Consider the following 21,161-nt stretch of genomic DNA (forward strand, 5'->3'; position numbering starts at 1 on the left):
GAATAAACCAATGATAAAACTGATACTTTCACAAACATTTAAAATAGGATTTTACCTGAAATCATCCTGAAAATTTTACTGATGTTGCGACTCAAATCAACACATTTACCCAGTTTTCACCATAAATGTTGTATTTTATTTCTCATTTTCTTGTTTAACATTTCACCAAAAAGTTTTTTTTTGCCTTGACAGAAAAAAAAGGTGTAAAGTTACAGCCAGAAACAAAACTGTGGAAACTTTTTGGCAAAAATCATTTTTGCTTTAAATTATGTGCTTCAAAGTTAAAAGTTTAAGGTTTTACAGCAATAACTTACGTTTTACAGTGTTTTCTGTTTCCAAGGCAACAGAGCGGGAAGTTTTCAGCCCAAAGCCGCGTGTTTTACAGTCGCACAGAAAACTTTCCTCCCTGATTGAAAAGCAGTTTGTGAGAAAAGAGGATGGATGAGAGAAGCCGACGGAACCACGTTTGAGTCCAGGAAAAAATACTGACGAGAAACATTTAAATCAGACAAAAGGTTCAAATGGGATGAAAAGTTTTAAAAATCAGAAAAAAATTTATTCAAAGAAAAACATGGATGTGAAGAAAAGGTTTAGATCCAATTAAAAAAAACAACAAAAAACTGTTTGTAGACTCGGTTTCATCGGCTTCTCAGACCCAAACTCCGCTCGGAGGCTACAGCTAGCAGAAACATCACCATCATCGTCATTATGTCGTCATGGTAACTGTCATTGTTAGGGTGGGGGTGGGGCCATGCAGGGACACAAGCAGAGGGGCGGAGCTAAGCGCTAAATATGTCTATTTTTAGTGGTATAAAAACATAAAAAGTTCAGTTTTAGTTTTCTCATTGATTAAATAAGCTTGACTGACAGGTGAGAGGAGCCAATCAGGGGAGGGAGGAAGTTGAGGGGGCGGGGCTAGCACTTAAATACAAACGGACTTCCTGTACACGTCACACTCGTGGTCGTTCCTCTTTATTTACAAATGTTCATTTGTGGCGGCCATTTTGTGTCAGACGTTCTGTTTTCATACTGACGTCACGATGTAGGAGCCTCGTTCGCCACCGCCGGCACCGCCTCCTGCTCCACCTCCTCCTCCGCCGGCTCCGCCCTCTCCGCCTTTAGGCTCCCGTTTCTTGGTGACGGGTGTGGGTATGAGTGACGGCCGCGATGGCGTGCTGGAGGACGAAGAGGTGGTGGTTGTGGTGGCGGCGGCGGTGACGTCGGCGCTGCTCTTCCTGGGGCTGGGCGTGTAGTTGAAGGGGCTGACCCTGGCCGCCACGGCGCCGCTGCGCTGCGGAGCGCGCTGCTGCGGCGGCCGCTCGGCCACGGGCGGCGGCTTGTCATCCAGGCTCTCGCAGCTCCGCCTCAAATTGAGGTTTGAGGACGAGGACGAGGAGGAGGAGGGGATCTTTGAGGGGGCGGGGCTGTCAATGATGGGCGGGGCGTTGGCGGCGGTGGGCGAGCGGGCGGAGCAGGAGGACGAGGAGCGCGGGTTGTTGACGGGACAGTCCTCCAGACGCACCCACACGTCCTCTGACTTGTCGCTGAAGCTCCGCCCACCCGCTGAGTCCCCGCCGCTCTTGGCCTTCCTCCACGTGCCCTTTGACCTCACAGCGCTCTCCTCCTCGCTCCGCCCCTTCTCGCTGGACTCCGACGATGCCGATAGAACCGACGAAGAACTCCCTGTCCGCTTCCACGTTCCAACGCGCGGTAAGGACGTCGAGTGTTTGCTGCCGCCGCCGCCAGCTCCTCCTCCTCCGCTGCTGTTTTCTCGTTTCCACGTGCCGGTGCGGCTGAACCGTGACGATGTCACTTCCTGGGGGCGTGACGGGCTCTCAGAGTGGGAGCGGTTGACGTCCTGTCTCCGGTTGGACGGCGGCAGCGGCGTGTCGGGGCTGGTTGGGGACTCCAGCGCGGCGGCGGCGGCCGACTCCTCCAGCTTCCTCTTCAGCGTCGGACTCGGAGCCTCTTTGATGAAGGTTGATTGACGGACGAGTGCTGGAGGTTTCTCAGACTCCGCCTTCTGTTTCTTGGTGTTTGCGGCGCTGTTGACGCGGGAGGCGGACTCGCTGCGGGGGATGCCGCCGCTCCGGCCTGCTGTGCTCTGTTTGTTCAGTCTGGGCGCTGATGATGATGATGATGCGCTTCCTGGAGAGGCGGTGCGTGGAAGCTGGGACAGTTTTGTGGCTTTCTGAGTGGAGGAACGAGAAGGGGTGGAGTCCCTGGAGGACCCGCCTCCCCGCTCGGCGCTGTCACTACTTCCTGGAGCTTTGGGCATGGCGGCGGCTCTGGGTTTGCTCCGCCCCCTGGCTGCAGGCTCCGCCCTGGGCTTGCCGGTGATCAGACTGCGGTAGACCTTCTTGCCGCCCCTCACGGCCTTGGCTGCCTCCTCCTCCTCCTCCTCCTCCTTCTTCTTCTTGGCCTCCAGCGTGCTGCGCTCACCCGGCTTCAGGATCTTGGCGCCCCGCTTCACCGCCACCCTCCTCCTCCCCCTCCTCTTCCTCCTCTTCTGCGTTGTTGTTGGTGGCCGGCGGTAAGCGGAACGGGGATCCGACGGACTTCAGAGACAGCACCGAGTCGGAGTCTGAGGACGGCTGGCGGGACAGTGAGGAGGCGGCAGCGGCGGCGGCGGCGTTGAGGCTGCTGACAATGGAGTTAGCGCCTTCTTGAATGGCCTTCCAATCAAAGGACTCTGAGTCCGGGGAGGCGGGACTCCTGGGGGCCTCCGTCGGCTCCTCCTCTGCCAGGATGCCCTCCTCTGCTTTAGGAGCAGGAAGTGTTGTGGCGGCGGGCACAGGGTGGGCGGCGGCCTTCTTCTTCTTCTTTGGCATCGCAGAACTAATACACTCCTGCAGAAGATCGTCTTCTGAGTCGATGCTCAGAGAGCTGAGCGACGAGTTCCTGGAGAAGCAGACGGGCGTGTCCTCCACATGAAAGGCTTTAGGGGCGTAGCCAGTGGCGGCCGGTGGGCGGGGCTTTGATTCGGGTTGTGGCGGAGGAGGGGGTGGAGACTTGGCGGCGGTGGCGGCAGCGTCTTGCTGGTCAGGTGGCGGTGGCGGCGGAGCGAACTCTTTGTTGTTGTTCTCTTGATCAATGTCACTTAGCGAGCTGAGGGAGGAGTTTCTGGAGAAGCAGACGGGCGTGTCCTCGATGGCAAACTTCTGCTTCTCATCTGTCGCCGTCTGATTGGTCGGCGGCTTGGTTCGGGGGAAAACCGCTGCCGTCTGCTGCTTCCTCTTCCTGACTTCCTCTTCTTTGCTCTTCTTCTCTTCGTCCTTCTCGACGCCATCCTCTTCGTCAAAGTCCAGTGAGCTCAGTGAGTCGTTGCGTGAGAAGCAGCAGGGCGTGCCCTCGATGGGCGTGTAGTGTCTGGGAGAGTCGAAGGCGAAGCCCGGTTTGGGTTTGACCGCTGTTGCTGCGGCAACACCATACGGGGTCCGCTGAGGCATGGGCTTCACTGGAGACGTGGGTTTCTTCTTCTGCTGCTGCGGGCCGAGTGGGGGCGGCACTGGAGGAGGAAGTGGAGGGGGGAGGGGTGGGGCCTGCAGGTGTTCTCCGTTGGCAGTGGCTCTGATTGGCTTCCTGGGTTTGGCTTTGGGCATGGCAGCGCTGATGCACTCTGCCAGGATGTCATCTCCATTCTCGCCCTCAGGAAGTCCCGCCCGCTTTCTCTGGGTGGAGGTGGGCGGGGCTACAGGCATGACGGTGGCCGCTCCCGCTTCCTCATTGGGCGGGGAGTCGATGGTGAGGTCACTGAGCGAGGTGGCGGTGGAGAAGTTCAGGGGCGTTCCCTCCACGCAGTACACCCGAGGCACCTCCTCTGGTGGGGGGGGCACGTCCTTCCTCTGCTGTGACTGGGCACGGTTCTGAGGAGGGAGGAGCTTGTAGACAGGAAGCTGGCTGGGTTTCCGTGGGGCCGCTTGTTGCGGCTTCTTTGGTTTCCGTGACGACTTGGGCATGGCCATGTTGATGCACTGCTCCAAGATCTCGATGTCGTCGTCGTCGTCCGATTCGTCAAGGATCTGCTTGGCCGCCTCCTCTTTCCTTTCGGACCGCCCCTCCCCCTCCTCCTCTTTCTTTTTCTTCATCTCTGCAGCAATGTATGGCTCATCCAGACTGAGCGCGCTCAAACTGGACGCCCGTGAGAAGCCGTGCGGCGTGCTCTCGGTGGCGAAGTGCAGCAGAACGTCGGCGCTGCTTTCCTCCTCGTCCTTTTTCTTCACTTTCTCCTCCTCTTTCACAGCCTGTGGTGGCGGAGGCAGCGGAGGGGGCGGGGTCTTGGCGCGGCTCGGCGGCATCGTCTGTCCCGGACTGTCGGGCAGGTCGCTGGGGCTCACCACGCCGCTCGGCACGCCGCTGCACGGCTCGCTGGAGCGCACAGAGCTGGCAATGGAGGAGGTGGAGAAACTGTCCAGGGAACTGACCGACGTGCAGCGGCTGAACATCAGCGGCGTTTCCTGAGCGTACGGTGGCTCCGGCGGGCTTTTAGGGGTTCGGACGCCAGATGACGATGTCACGTGGTGGTGGTGGTGGTGGTGATGGGCGTGACCGTGGTGGTGGTGGTGACCTCGCCGTCCCCGTGAGGACGGGGCGGCAGCCGTCTGGCTCTCCGCCTCCTTCTGCTGTCGCTGCTGCTGCTGTTCATGTGCGTCTTTTTCGCTAACAGGAAGTGTCGGGTAGTCGTTTCCGCCGCCGCCGATGACGCTGCCGCCTCTCCTCTTCCTCCCGATGACATCACTGTCCTCCTCATCCTCTGACGACAGCGAGGAAAGAGAGCTGCCTCTGGAGAAGCAGATGGGCGTGTCCTCCACACAGTACGTCTGTGTCGACTCCTGGTTGTTCTTTGGCACCGCCCGATTGGCGGGTGGAGGAGGGGGGCGGAGCTTACCGGCGGAAGAGGGTGGAGGTGGGGGAGTGAGGGAGCGGCAGACTCCTTTCGGGAGGCGTCTGTGCCGTACTTCAGACTGTAGTCTATTGGCTGCTCGGTGGCCGGGTCAGCACCGTAGTTTGATGTTGCTGTGACGACAACATAGCGTTGGGGTTGGACCGAGCTGATGCGACCACTGCTCGTCACGGTGTCGGCGGCGTCGTTCCTCCGTCTCAAACGGGCGTCCTGCTCGTCGTCCTCATCGCTCTCGATGCCGCCGCGGTGACTCGGACTCTGTCTCCCAGAGTTCAGCTGTTCGTCCGAGTATTTCAGGCTGTAATTGATGGGCGTGTCCAGCTCCGCCCCGTCGTCATCCGCCATGTGGTTGGCGCTGCGGATCTTATGTGCCAGATCGGCCGGGTACTTCCTGTAGACGCAGCACTTGTTGGCGCCGCTCTCGTCCGATGAGTAGAAGGGCTCGGCAGATGGTTTGGTCTTGCCGCGGTTGCCATATCCGTCGGCGCTCGTCACGCTGTTCAGGCTGTCACTGGACGCTCGGACACTGGGCGGGAACACCGGCCGTCCATAGACCGCCTCCTCGCTTGTCCTCTTTGATCCGTCTCCATTTTTTGGGCTCGACAACACCGGTGTGTTGGCATACGAGCGTGTGGTGGCCCCTCCTCCTCCGGCGCCATTACAGCCCCTCCCCTTCCTGTGTGCGGCCTTGGGGCTCAGGTTATCGATGTTGTCGAATGTCTCTGACAGCTGCTGTGCGTCCAGCTCCTCGAATAACGCCTTCTGCTTGCGTGCGTGTAATGATGGGGCTCCGGCGCCCGGTGACACCACGCTGGCGTCCTTGTATCGCGCCGGTCGGTTGGCCATCAGGTTCCGCAGGGCAGCGGCGCTACCCATGGCGATCATCTTGTGGCGCGAGTGGATTAGGTTCCGCAGCATGCCCACGGCGCCCAGTTCCCACAATGCCTCTTGGTCTTTGGCGTCCCGGGCAGACAGGTTCCAGAGCGTGCCGCAGGCGTTGGACACGATGGTCAGACTGTGAGACTTCAGGTGCTGCAGAAGCGTCGGCAGGCAGCCATGTTCCCGCAGAATCTGCCTGGAAGACAAAAAGCAGGACAACTTTTAATCCCATGAGACCTGTGCTGTTGATGTTTATTTGTTGTGGTTCTTTTGTTGTTGTTTACCTGTGAGCCTCATTGGTGGCGATCAGACTGGACACGTTCCTCAGGATGCCGCCGCCGCTCTCAATGATGGCCAGAGTGTTGGTGTGGCTGCGATGCGTCAGCGTTCCCACCAGGAAGGCCAGCGCTCCGTCCACCGCGCAGATATCGGCCTTGTTCTCCGTACAGTGAGCCGACAGGTTCCAGAGCGCGCTCAGTACAGACTTCAGGGTCGACTCCTGATGGAGGAAGAGAAAGAAAACCAAGATCAGAAACAAATAAGACTGAGACGAATAACAGGAGCTGATTATAATAAACAAATACGACAAAAAAGGGGAAGAATGAGGTTACACATATTTATATTATTCAAAGAGGAAAGAAACAAAGAAAAACATTAAATCAGTGATATTATTCTTTTTCTTTAACTGTTCTTCTTCCTTTTCCCTCATTTCCCTGTGCTCTCCATAAACTGTAAATGCTCTGCTTGGCTCTGAATTCTTCATTCATTCAACTCCACAGGTCCATCTGCAACACTATTTATGACTAATGACACCACAAAGGTGGTTTGGAGCGCTGGCCCTTTAAATGCACAGGAGACACTTCAGGCCCCGCCCCCCTCCAGGTGATTGGCTGTGCTGCTCTGTCCCATTCAACCGACAACTGAACATTTGAGGTAATGGGCTCCAAGTTTGGACAGATTTTCAGTCTGGACTACAACTGCTGATGACGACAAACAATTTTGGAGAAAACTGGAGAAATGTGGAACTGAAGCCTGGACCTGAAATGAGCAACTGAGGAGATGGAACCAGTTAGAGAGGCAACTAATTAGAGACGGAACCAGTTAGAGATGCAACTAATTAGAGACGGAACAGTTAGAGATGCAACTAATTAGAGGCGGAACCAGTTAGAGATGCAACTAATTAGAGACGGAACCAGTTAGAGACGCAACTAATGAAGAAGGAACCAGTTAGAGAGGCAACTAATTATAAAAGGAACCAGTTAGAGAGGCAACTAATTATAGATGGAACCAGTTAGAGGCAACTAATTATAGATGGAACCAGTTAGAGAGGCAACTAATTATAGATGGAACCAGTTAGAGAGGCAACTAATTATAGACAGAACCAGTTAGAGAGGCAACTAATTATAGATGGAACCAGTTAGAGAGGCAACTAATTATAGACAGAACCAGTTAGAGAGGCAACTAATTATAGACAGAACCAGTTAGAGACGCAACTAATTATAAAAGGAACCAGTTAGAGAGGCAACTAATTATAGATGGAACCAGTTAGAGAGGCAACTAATTATAAAAGGAACCAGTTAGAGACGCAACTAATTATAGACGGAACCAGTTAGAGAGGCAACTAATTATAGACGGAACCAGTTAGAGAGGCAACTAATTATAGATGGAACCAGTTAGAGAGGCAACTAATTATAGATGGAACCAGTTAGAGAGGCAACTAATTATAGACGGAACCAGTTAGAGAGGCAACTAATTATAGATGGAACCAGTTAGAGAGGCAACTAATTATAGATGGAACCAGTTAGAGACGGAATTAATTATAAAAGGAATTCAAATGAAAGAAAACAAACAAAAAGCGAGCAAAATAATGAAAAAAATGAACAAAACTGAACAGAAATCGACAAAATAATCACAAAAATGAACAAAACCGATATGTGCAAATGTCGTAACTATTTATAGATGGAACTAACAACTAAGAAATTTGTGAGAATTTGAATTTGAGAGAAAAAGAACAAAAATCGAGCAAAATAATGGAAAAAAATGACCAAAACCGAACAAAAATTGAGTAAAATAATGAAAAAAAAAAAAAGAACCAAACCGATATGTGCAAATGTTGTAACTAGTTACAGATGGAACAAATTCAGCAGGAATTCAAACAGGTAGAAATCCAGTGGATTTTTGTCCAAATGAGTCGACAGAGTTGATCATCAGCTGAGGGTTCAAATTCCAACTGTCTGAACTATTAGGGACCAAATACACAAAGAAATGAAGCCCAGACTAAGAACAGAGGGTTTAGACAAACAGGAACTATTTAAGTGAAATTAGAATTAAGTCTGAACTGATTTTGAACATGAAATAAACAAAAATCCTGGAAATTATGGTTAAATATCAAGTCTTTTCCTCTAATAACATTGTGTGGTGTTGCTTTAAACTGATGTTTTCGTATTTTACATATTTATTGTCCGGTTTAAAACATGACTTAATTAAATTAATTCCAAAATCATCTGATTTAATAAGTGATGATGAGGAGATTTAGAAATACTTCATGTTATTCCATGTTGAACAGATATACTGGTTTGTGTCCACATGCAGGACGCCGTCTCACTGGGAGGACACAGGACTGACCTTCTGGACTTCCAGAGCACAACCCATCAGCGCTCGGACACTGCCCACTTCACGCAACGTCTTCTTACTGTTGACATCGGCTCGCCACGACAGATTCCTAAGGACACTGGCTATGACCTGAAAACAGACAGAACACTGACTATCACCTGAAAAAAGACAGAACACTGACTATCACCTGAAAACAGACAGAACACTGGCTATCACCTGAAAACAGACAGAACACTGAAAACAGACAGAACACTGACTATCACCTGAAAACAGACAGAACACTGGCTATCACTTGAAAACGGACAGAACACTGAAAACAGACAGAACACTGACTATCACCTGAAAAGAGACAGAACACTGTCTATCACTTGAAAACGGACAGAACACTGGCTATCACCTGAAAACAGACACACAAACACTCAGAAACACACCGTTGTTGTGGAAACCGCTGTGCTCACCTGTTGCAGGTCTTCACTTTCAGACTTCAGCTGGGCGACCATCGCTCTCATGCAGCCCTTCATGGAGCACAGCGTGGCCTGATGGGTAAAAAAATACACCACTTTAATCTGTTTCCTTAACCTTTTGATGTGTGAATTATAGGAACCTTAAAGATTTTTTTTTTCCTGAGTGTTTTATTCCTCTTTAGACATGGAAAAAAACAATGTAATTAAATTTTTTTTAATGAACCTATTTTTTATGGAGTTACAAAAATGTCCACTCAGCTGGACACCCTGCGTTTAATTTTTGAAGCAAAGAAACATGTATTTAAAACATAGTAAGAGAAAGTGATAAACTGTGTGAAAACTATGAAATAAAAACATTTAAATGCAGCTAATCTGATGTTTTCTCACATTTTATCATACTCTAATACTAGTTGTTACTCACTTCATGGAGATAATATGCAAAAAAAACTGTTAGTTTAAGAAAACTGTTAATTACAGTCTAATAACTAGCAATTATTTACACTCAAACATGTAACTGCAGATCAGGTTTATTAAGAACAGCAAAGTTACAGTAATTGCATGAATTGGAGTGTATGAGATGGTGCATAAGTGTCCACTGTGTTGGCTGATATGGAACTAAAACAAAACCCATGAATATACAAGAGAACAGCTGGAGAAGAACTGTCCACTGGAGTGACTGTTATGTGTGAAAGGGTTAACACCTGGTTCAGAGTGTTTTCTGGACAGAGGCAGGTTTTCTCCTCACCTTATTGGCCACGTCTCCGAAGGTGAGGTTGGTGAGCGCCATGCCTGCGTAGCGGCGCAGCGTAACACTGTAGTGGTCGCTGCTGAGGCCGAACATCTCACAGTCCACCTGCAGCAGCTCAGCCACCGCCTGCAGACCACCTGCAGGGATACAAAACCCACAGGATCAAAACCCCACCCCTCTGATAAACGACACATGAAGACGCAGTAAAAGCAACGGTGAACCATGACTGTGTTTAAACCAGGGCTGTCAAACAGGCGTCCCTCCAAAGGTTCCAGTCCGACCCCTGGGATGAATTTGCAAAGTGCATAAATTCCACAGTCCAGGCTGTGGAACTCATTTTAGTGTGGGTTCCACATCCAGACCAATCTGATCTGCAGTCAAATAATAACAGCAGAAGAACCCACACAAAAGAATGACTGCAGATTTACTACTGGGTTTGATGGAAAAAAATAATATTACATTATGTCTGTAAATAATGACAACTTCAAATATTTTGTCTTTCAGTGCAAAAAATAACACTGTGTCCATCTGGTAAATGAGGCCATGTTGAACACTTCCCCTCAACTCAACAAAACAGGAAAAGGGCCGATAATCCAACACCTCATTACAGCCTTTTTTCTGGATCTAAAGTCAAACGGTAACATAATAACTTAGAAGTAATGACAACCCCACATTTTGCCCTTGGTTTAATGCAAAAAAGTCAAAGTGCATCATGAAAATATTGACATTTTTCACATCAAGTTGTGAATAACCTGAACAGATATGCACAACTTGAAATTTCTACAGAAAAATCAGTGTAGTAGTACCAGTATTCTCCCTGTTCCTAAATGTTTTGTGTATTTATAGACCCACTGTCATCTGTACGTTGTGTTCAAACTCAGCTCAGACATAAAATTGTTGAAATTACAGTTTTTTTTTCTGAATACATACTTGTTTTCACTCTAAAACAGTTAAATGTTATTATTTTACTGTCTTGGGCCCAGTTGAGATCAAATTGGCCGTATGTGGAACCTGAACTAAAATGTCAGGATATCACCATAGTAACTACAGTGTGTCTAATGGGAGGGAATCGCCATAGCAACAACAACCCACAGAACCCCACTGTAAAGGTAGGCTTCTGTTTGTAGATGGAATGTTGGAATGTATGTTTGGAGACAGACCCAGCTCGTTCATGGCATGGCGGTGTTCCTCATCGAAGGACAGTTTCATCAGGACGCAGACGGCCGGACAGATCTGATGCTCCACCGGGGACGGCACTGCACACACAGAGGCATGATGGGTAAAAAAAAAGCTTGTGTTTTCAGCACACAATGACAGTAAAGGCCATTCTATTCTATTCTGTTCTGTTCTATTCTATTCTATTCTATTCCATTCTGTTCTATTCTGTTCTATTCTGTTCTATTCTATTCTATTCTATTCTAATTAAACTATAAATACATTTTCTAGGTGACAGGACGTTGGACAGATCAGGTTTCAGTTTTGGGTCTTGCGTGAACATCCATTGACCCCGCCTATGTGTGATTGGTCAGTACTCGGTGCGTCTGTGTCTGATTGGTCAGTAGTGGGTGACATCACTCACTGGGGTTGTCCTCCTGGTCGACGCCCCTCTCGTGGTTCTCCTGCCAGCTCCAACAGGACTCACAGTAATGGCGTACTTGCTCCAGCAGGTGGAGCACCCGGATCTCCCGGCGGCCCCTCTTGTCGTCGGGCTGGCTGTGTACGATGTTGTGCAGCGCCGCCGACGCCCTGGCACGAGCCTCTTTACTGCCACGAGAGTTACCTGGACGACATGATCAGGTGAGAGGACGCACTGCAGGGAAACTCTGCGATTGTACATCTGGCAGCGCTAAGAACAATCGTAACCTTTGATGCTACATTTCAATGCAAAACGTCTGAGAAACCAGCGGTTACCTAGCAACAGAGAGTCCTTGTCGTTGCCGTGCAGCAGCTGGATGAGCAGCGGGAGGCAGCCGGACTGACGCATGGCGATGCACGAGTCTTGTGAACTGGACATGGCGAGCAGCGTCCGCGACATGTCGTCTTTATCGTGAGTTCCCAACATGGACAGAAGGCTGTACACCATCTCCACCTGCAGGGGGCGACACAGCGCAGGACTCTGAACATTTATTCATTTATTTTCTCAATATTTGTACAAACGGGGGGGGGGGGTAGGGGGCTTGTCTTTGCACTTGTGTGTTACCGGGTAGAACCACTGACCTTGGTTCCTAGGTGACTGGTGATTCGTCGAGGTACAGAGTAGCTCGTCTCATTGGCCGGTTCATGGTCCAATCGACTGCCGGAGCTCTGGAGATGGAAAAAAAAAAAAAAGATATTAAGAAAATCCAAATGTCATCTGTGAGCTGAGGTCAGGTTCTTTCTATTGGTCTAGAACACATGAGGGCAGAGGTCTGTCATTGGCTGAGAGGGAGGGGTAGAAGTGGGCAGGGCTTAGAGCAGCAGAGTGCAGTCAGTGAGAGAGACATGGAAGATTTTTAATTACTTTAATCAGTGTTTTAGTGGAGAATTCATGTAAATAATTGTATATAATAGTGATAGTGCTGTTTTGGAGTGTTCTACTAGTGGGATTTATCATGTTTTTGCTGAGCTTCACTGTTTTTTTTCGCCATTTTTCCCACTGTTTTCCTCTGTATTTTTGCGTTTTTTATAGTTGATTGATAGTTGTTTGTGTAAATCTTCTCTAAATGTGTGTATATTTGTATATATGTGTAAATCTGTAGTCAGAGCTCTCCAGTTCATACACAGATCCAGTGTGTGTATTTGAATCAGCTGATGGATGTTTTTGTCAGTGAAATGAGCGGCTCTGTCTACAACTAGACCCAAAGTGAACATAGACTATCAACTGGATCCAAATGACACCAAAGAACCAAAAAGAACAAGAGGAACATGGACACACAATGATCTAGAACGACAATGGATCAACACATGGAAAAGAGAGGAAAGGGTATTTATATAAACTCAAAGTTTCATTATCAACATTTACAGATGGTTTTATAATAAATATAAATAAAATTAAAGTCCTTTTTATGTTCAACTATAACACACTGTTTTAAACATTTATTACATATAATAATGCTAATTAATCGACAGATACTGAAAGTTAAGTTCTTCCTGAAAAAAGGTGCAAAAGAATTGGCCAAAAAGACATTTTCTGACACTTTTATTACACAAACAACACCAATAAACCTAGGCCTGTTCTAATGGGAGTCCTTAATGGGACAATAAGTAAAATAGTAAAAAAAAAATGACAGAATAAAAAACACTCACCTGTGTGGCAGCCAATCCGCTAGCATCACCTGGACCCTGAGCTTCCTCCACCTGTGGAGACAGAATGATTATTGATCAGATTATTGGTATATTCACAGCAGGTGATCTGAACCTGATGGGGTTTCCAGGGGTGGAGATAAGGATGGAGGATCCAGGATGTGCATGTTACCTGTAGGCGTGCACCCAGTCTGAGAATGTCTTTTTCTATCTGTTGAATACGAGACACACGAGCCTGAAACACACACACACCACACACACACACACACACACACACACACACACAGGTGTTACTGATCTGATCATATGTTCAGTTGTTTGTGGTCCATTGGTGCTATTGTTACCTGAGCCCTCCTCTCCATCTCCTGACAGGAACCCAGCTGTTCCTCCATCGCCGAGCGAATCTGACGAGCTTCAAACTCCAACTGACGCCGACTCATATCAGTCTGCAGAGTGAACTGAAAGAGAACCCAGAGGAAAAACAATGAACAAAAACCAGGGGAAATACCATCAGATATGCAGATTAACATGTGAACCTTTACCTGGAACCAGGGCTCAGGGGTTAAAGGGTTAAAGAAAAGTCAGTGCATGTTCAAGGTGTGTGCGTACATTTTCAGTCAGCGGCAGACTGTCGATCCTCTTGGTCAGATTCTGAAGCTGAGCGTAGTACCAATCCTTCTCCTTCTCCTCCTTCTCCAGCTCAGCCAATAGGAGAGACCTGTGAGCAGCAACAGCCAATCCCAGAACAGGACAGACACAGTGGGCGTATTAATGATTTTACAGGACATGGCAGTCCAGTTCTTCCTGTAGTCATGGTACTTGTTTTCATAGTACTACTGCAGTAGTATTTCAGTTTGATGGAAGTACTCTCACCAGTCTGTAAACATGTACTAATACTTCAACCAGTCCAGTTCAGCACTTATCACAGAATTATCAGGAGTAAAATGATCTGACAGGATCAGTATTCTTTAGAATCAACAGCTTTTCAACTCTGCAGATACTGACTCTACAGACTACACTACCCATGAGCCTCAGCTACTGAGGAAGCCGCAGCTGGTTTCTGTACACCTGTACTCTGTAACTGTAGTGGACCTGTACTCTGTAACTGTAATGGACACCACAGCGCTGACCTGTACTCTGTAACTGACCTGTACTCGGTTACTGACCTCTCCTTCTCCAGCTCCTCCAGGCACCTGTCGTGGCTGTCTCTGCCCGCAGAGGGCAGCCCTCTCCTGGGGAAGGCGGTGGCCGCAGACGGCCCCGCAGCTGCGGAGCCTCCGGCTGCTCCTGCAGGAGCTGCAGACCCAGAGGAGGTGGAGCTGGAGGAGGACGAGGGGGGCTGGGAGGCCTGGCCCTGGGCTTGAAACCTGCAGAGTCCAGGCTCATCTCTGCATAAGGAAACAGCTTTTATTTAGCCTTTGGACAGTGTTTGTGTTTCCATCTGGTTTGAATCAGGATTTCTTGACATCCAAACTTCCATGCACTAACGTACTTGAACATGTGGATTATTTGTTACCTTTGAGTCTTTCAATGAGCTCCAGCTGAGAGCCTGACGCCTCCCCCGAATCTTCTTCTATGGTGCCCTGCAGCTGCTTCAGGACTTCCTGTTTGGAGAAAATAAAATCCTTTAATTGTGCATTAATTATGTTAAATTAATGCAGACTTAAGACAACTCTGTTGCATTTCTGATCTCTGACTCAAAGTTTCTGACTTTTCATCGAAGTTTTGTTTAGAAAATGGAACCAAAAAGGTTTAAGAAGAAAAACGTCCACAAAGCAGACAGTGATTCCTGTTCATTTGTGTTTAACCCTTACAGACCCAAACATCCACCTTTAGGGCTCATTTATGCTCAATGTTAAAGACGCAGACAGACACAGTGCTCTATCCATCCTCTGCGTACATTATGTGTGTAATTCTGTCGATTTTCCGGGAACCACAGGGGGCAGTGTTGAAATTTGAAAGGAATAATTTCCAGAAATAGCTGAACTTTTCCAAGAGTGACTGTGTGAGTTAGTGAAAAACTACTGACCACATTCATGACAACTACCCTTCACAGTATCCACACTAGAAAAACCTCCTGTCGTCACCATGTTTGCTATTATTGTCGACCCACATAAAGTATTAGACACATTCTGCAGGAAGGAGTTTTCTATTCACTGAAGCACTTCCACCTTAAAATACCACCTTAACACCAAACAGCCGTTAGTCGGGGATTCTGTTAGCACTATGGCTAACGCGTAACCCAGCTTGGACAAACATGTTCAGTGCAGATATATTCCCTTCTTTCTTGAGTCTGTTTGCTCATGTAAAATGAAACGCGATTAATAGAGATTAAAAATGAATGAAATTTAATCGTGATTAATCAGAGTTAATTCACAGCAACTATGTGATTAATCCAATAAAAAAAGTAATCGTTTGACAGCACTAATATATATGTGAATAAAATGAAATAAAATGAACAAAATAATAAATGCCACAAACAAAGATATGGTTGTAGACACCTGATTTATATTCAGCTAATGATAGATTTGACTGAGAAAGTGAATTTTTCTTCAGTTTTCTCTGTTTTGATAAAATAACCTTTGAATTTACTCTGAGCTTTAATGAACATCTACATCAGGACCGTCAAACTCATTTTAGTTCAGTTCCACATTCAGCTAAATTTGATCTGCAGTGGGCTGGACCAGTAAAATAATAACATAATAATATAGAAATAATGTCAACTCCAAACTTTTCTCTTTGTTTTAGAGTGAGAAAAGTACATTTACATTATGAAACAGGTTTACATCTAAAAACAATCCTTTCAAAGATGTGAATAACATGAACAAACTGAAAAAATCAGTGTAATTTTAACAATATTCTGCCTCAGTTTATCATTTACACATGCACATTATAACTGACAGATCATAGTGGACCTACAAACACACAAAACATTTAATAACAGACAGAATATTGGTAAAATTGTACTTCTCTTAAAACATTTCAGTTTGTTCATATTTGTTCAGGTTACTCACATTTTTTGCTAAATTATACTTTGTTTTAGTGTAAATACATGAAAATATTTACATTTACAAAGAGAAACATTTGCAGTTGCCATTATTTATATGTTGTTATGATAGTGTTTTACTGGTCTGACCCACTTGAGATTGAATTGGTCTGAATGTGGAACTTGAACTAAAAGGATTGTTAATATCTTAGTGTAATTTTTGCATTTCACAAATTCATCCTGTGGGCTGGACTAGACCCTTTGGCGGGCTGGATTTAGCCCCTGGGCCGCATGTTTGACACCTGTGCTCTACATGATCAGTGAATTAAATACATGATTTTCACTGAAAAATGTAAATACAGATGACAGTGTTATAAAAATGTTAAAATCACTTAAAAGGTAAATAGAGAGAAAATGTCATCCGGGAACAGACATAAAAGTAGCTCTGAGTCTTTATGGGTTAATAAATACAGTAAGGATGTAACAATATGAAAACTTCATATCACAGTTGTTGTGGCCAAAATTATCACAGCTATCATTATTATTGTGGTATTGTTGAAACTGTGTTCAGAATGTTCAAAAAGTATTAATACACACTGAAATAATTTAACCAAATTGCATTTTGAAAATAAATAAATAAATAAATAAATAAATAAATAAATAAAATAATAGCCACAATGTACCTTCTTTTGGCAGAAACATTCAAATATTAACATATAAACATCAAACTTACAAATGTGCATTAAAGATGGAACCTTGTGGACACTGTTTGACTGTTTTCCAGTTCAAGTTTGAGTTTTTAGTTTCTTTTTCAGAGACAGAGAGAGAGCGAGAGAGAGAGACAGATAGAAAGAACAACAGATAGAATGATAGAACGAACGATAGAACGAACGATAGAACAATAGATAGAACGACCGATAGAATGATAGATAGAACGATAGACAGACAGACAGACAGACAGACAGACAGATAGATAGATGCTTCTCCAGGAAATGAGCAGTACTATGAGTTTTCAAAGTGTGTTAATCAAACATGGTTATCATGATAATTACAAATGAAATGGTAACACTAACCATCAGGAATTTGACCACAGTTTATTGTTATACCGGTAATCGTTACATCCCTAAAATACATACAATAAAACAGTATGACCCACACATGTAAATGACAAATGACATAACAGACACAACATCATATGACAATAAATATCAGTTCTGTTTGAAGGCTGTACTTGTAACTCGTCTCAGGACCATCATGTGATGTGTAGACCGGATCACACAGATCCTAACCTCTAACCCCGCTGGGGGCCGAGCCAACTATTAAAGTCCCAGTAAATCGACAGTGAAACCATTCAACACATGAGCAGAAGAAGACAAACCCCAGCGTCTAAGAACCCCAGTGTCTGTGGGCCCGGTTCTGTTCAGACCCGCTTTGTTCACTCACCACGATGAAGCGACAGCGTTCGTACAGTGACATGACGGACACCACACAAACACACCGCGTCCGTCTGTCTCACAGCTCTGCGGTCATCGGCACAAAACAGGAAACGGGAAACAGGAAGTGAGGTGTTTGGACAGGAAGCAGGAGAGGACAATAATGAAAAGAGACCAGACGAACAGAGAAGAAACCAAAAAGAAAACTCCAAAAACTAAGAATGACAAACGGGTAACATGTGAAAAATACTGATAAAAACTAAAAATAAAGACAGAGATGGAAAGAGGTCAAACAGAGAAACCACAGATGAAGAAAACAAAAGGCAACTGTAGAAAAACAACAACAAAAACAAACAGGAAGTAAACAGACAGTCCAAGTAAACAGCAAAGGCCAAATAAAGACGGGACCAAGTGACAGAGGATTCACTCTGACAGGTTTACCAGAGTCATGTGTTTGGAGCTAAAGATCCTCTAAAAGACAGACGCCCACTCTGCACAAAAACAATAGGCCCACTCTGTAGAAGAGCGCGTGATTGGTGGAAAATACCAGAGGGCTATTTAAGGACGAGGGACGAGAGACACTGAGTTCATATGAGGGAGAGGGAGAGGGAGAGGGAGAGGGAGAGAGAGAGAGAGAGAGAGAGAGAGAGAGAGAGAGAGAGAGAGAGAGAGAGAGACCATTGTCTGATAAATGGTGGTCAAACATTGGTCACAGAACTCATCTTGGACCTTCTCATCCTGGACTTGTCAGGTCGGTCAGTACACGTTACAGCTGGATTTATGGACGTGTGGACGTCACGTGTCACTACCTATGCTTGTGTTTTTCAACCTTGGGGTCTGGACCCCACGTGGGGTCGCCTGGAATTCAAATGGGGTCACCTGAAATTTCTAGTAATTGAAAAAAATTAAAACTTACTAATAAAAATTTACAGTATATTGCCTAAATGTGGCCTAAAATTAACATTTATTTGCAACACATTATAGCAAAGTATTACACAATCAAAAACCAATTAATTTTAGCAAATAAAATGTCTCCGTTTTGAATGTCTGGGGTCACCAGAAATTTGTGATGTTAAAATGGGGTCAGGAGTAAAAAAAGTTGGGAACCACTGGGTTAACCCCTTCATTCATTGTGTACACTGGTTTAAGATGTTTGTGGCACAAGATTTTATCAGTTTGAGAAAGAACAGACTATATCACACAACTTAAAAAGGGGACTGGGAGCAGTTAATGCAGTGTTTTTCAACCTTGGAGTCCGGACCCCATGTGGGGTCGCCTGAAATTTCTAATTGATAAAAAAATTAAAAATCAAAACTTACTAATAAAAATTAACATTATATAGTCTAAATGTTGTCTAAAATTAACATTTATTTGCAACATAGTATAGCAAACTATTACATGATCAAAAACAATTTAATTTTAGCCCAAAAAAAGTCTGTTTAGAATGTCTGGGGTCGTCAGAAATTTGTGATATTAAAATGGGGTCATGAGCCAAAAAAGGTTTGGAACCACTGGCGTACGCCGTCACTTTGGACAGTGACGCGTTGGCCTGCACAGCCTTGATGTGAACCTCTTCCAGATTGTAACAATGCGACATGGCGGCGCAGAGACACTGCCTCCTGGTTGGCCAATATATGATCATGTGACCCCAGGACTATAGAGCATAGGTTCCATCATATAGTTCATGAGTTTGTGTTCAGTACTTGTGCCACTTTTGTTCTTGTCTGTTCCTTTCTGCTCCTGATAAACCTGTGGTTATGCACATTCATAAACCCACATCATTTAACACAAGTGTGCTTTGATTTAATTTAGTATCATCAATAATTATTAGATGTTGGTATTTGTCGTTGGTTAACCTGTTTCCGTTCAGCGGTCCCTCTCCTATGTGTCCTTCTCCATCCTTACGCTGTAAGACTTTGAATAGAACTGTCATATCTGTGTTGACTTCTACGAGCGAACATAGACACTGCTGTTGTTCTAAAACAGGAAATGCCTGCCAGAAGATATGGAAACCATGGAAACCACTCCACCCAGTGGAGGGTCATCTTTAAAACCAGTCCATACCAGCACAACTGCCACCTTCTGATCTGGAGGAGAAACTACAACACTGACTCAAACCGACGACTACAGTACGCTGAAGAGAGAGAACACACAAGGCTATGGTCAGACAGAGCAGATCTATGTGACACAGAGCGGATCTACATGGCACAGAGCAGATCTACGTGACAAAGAGCGGATCTACATGGCACAGAGCAGATCTACGTGACACAGAGCGGATCTACGTGACACAGAGCGGATCTACGTGACACAGAGTGGATCTACGTGACACAGAGCAGATCTACATGACACAGAGCGGATCTACGTGACACAGAGCAGATCTACGTGACACAGAGCGGATCGACGTGACACAGAGCAGATCTACGTGACACAGAGCGGATCTACGTGACACAGAGCGGATCTACATGACACAGAGCAGATCTACGTGACACAGAGCAGATCTACGTGACACAGAGCAGATCTACGTGACACAGAGCTACACAGGATGACAAATCCAGCTGTATACTGGTCCACATAGCTGTGTACTGGTCCATAAGGGTTTATACTGGTCCACATAGCTGTGTACTGGTCCATAAGGGTTTATACTGGTCCACATAGCTGTGTACTGGTCCTTACAGGTTACCACTGCTTCCAACTGGTTTCTACTGGTCCCTACCAGTTTCTACTGTTCACTGCAGCTTTCTACTGGTCCTTATACCTGGTTTCTGCTGGTCCTTACAAGTTTCTACTGATCCTAACTAGACTCGACGGTCCTTACAGGTTTCTACTGGTCCCTACAGGTTTCTACTGGTCCTTACAGGCTTCTACTGGTCCTTACAGGTTTCTACTGGTCCCTACCGGTTTCTACTTGTCCTTACAGGTTTCTACTGGTCCCTACCGGTTTCTACTGGTCCCTACAGGTTTCTACTGGTCCTTACAGTTTTCTACTGGTCTTTACAGGTTTTAACTGGACCTTACAGGTTTCTACTGGTTCCTCTACCAGGCTCATAGTGGTCTGTACTGGTCTTTATCCGTACCTTCATGTTGGAGGCTTCGGTCTCCAGTTTGGTCAGGTGGTTGGAGTTGTCCTGCAGCTCCTGTCTCAGGTTGGAGTTCTCCATCTTTAGCACCTCCACCTGCCTCAGCAGCTGGTCATATGACGCTGCCGCCATGACGATCTGCTGACCTCTGACCTGTACAGACGGATGACATCATATGATTATTGGTGATGGGATCAGAAAAGGCTTTGTGAACACCTCCTTCAACATCAGCCCGTTTACAGACTGGATTTACAACCTTCAGCTTCAGAACATTTTCACATTTGATCCATAAATAAACCTGTCTGTGATATTACTGTCATACACTGAAATTAATCCTTTATTGGGCAAGTGACTATATTTGGTCATTTCCGTATGCATTACACAGCCGTTTTGAATGTCTGTGGTCGACAGAAATGTGTGATGTTAAAATGGGGTCAAGAGTAAAAAAAAGGTTGGAACCAGTGGGTGACAGGCTTGGTTTTTATGGCGGTTGCCAAGGCAACAACATGCACTGTGTACTGGTGAAATGCACCAAATCTAAGCAATTTAGATTGATTATTATGGGCTATATTTATCATTGAAAACTTTAATTATCAGAATTATCTGAATGACGTCATTTTTTTTCAATGTCGTACCGATAATTATCAGACCGATAGTTTTTGTGCGTCCCTCGTTGTGTGAATAAATGGTCCAGTTGTTGAGATGTGTGACTTCATATCCATCTGCTTTAGCTTACACAGCCTCATACACCATTAACTCTTTAAGTGCCAGACAGT

General features: G+C 46.2%; 2 protein-coding genes across 2 annotated transcripts in view; both read right to left on the bottom strand.

Annotated features, from left to right (window-relative positions):
* Positions 1–17,979, bottom strand: part of LOC115416135 (FSD1-like protein) — a 28,549-nt gene extending 10,570 nt beyond the window's left edge. Inside the window, exon 1 of the mRNA XM_030129854.1 lies at positions 17,968–17,979. The gene's annotated coding sequence lies outside the window, so the exon portion shown is untranslated. The remainder of the gene's footprint in view (positions 1–17,967) is intronic.
* Positions 111–20,517, bottom strand: LOC115416134 (adenomatous polyposis coli protein-like). The gene is given in 19 exon segments (XM_030129853.1): positions 111–2,485; positions 2,487–4,912; positions 4,915–5,978; positions 6,067–6,281; positions 8,408–8,524; positions 8,854–8,931; positions 9,605–9,744; positions 10,768–10,863; positions 11,187–11,387; positions 11,519–11,696; positions 11,825–11,911; positions 12,893–12,943; positions 13,062–13,124; positions 13,234–13,347; positions 13,499–13,607; positions 14,056–14,230; positions 14,233–14,277; positions 14,406–14,493; positions 20,383–20,517. Coding segments are annotated over 19 exon segments (6,843 nt in total). The 3' UTR covers positions 111–1,024.
* Between the last annotated feature and the right edge of the window lie 644 nt (positions 20,518–21,161).

This window comes from Sphaeramia orbicularis, unplaced genomic scaffold (genome assembly GCF_902148855.1).
Source record: "Sphaeramia orbicularis unplaced genomic scaffold, fSphaOr1.1, whole genome shotgun sequence".
NCBI lineage: Eukaryota > Metazoa > Chordata > Actinopteri > Kurtiformes > Apogonidae > Sphaeramia > Sphaeramia orbicularis.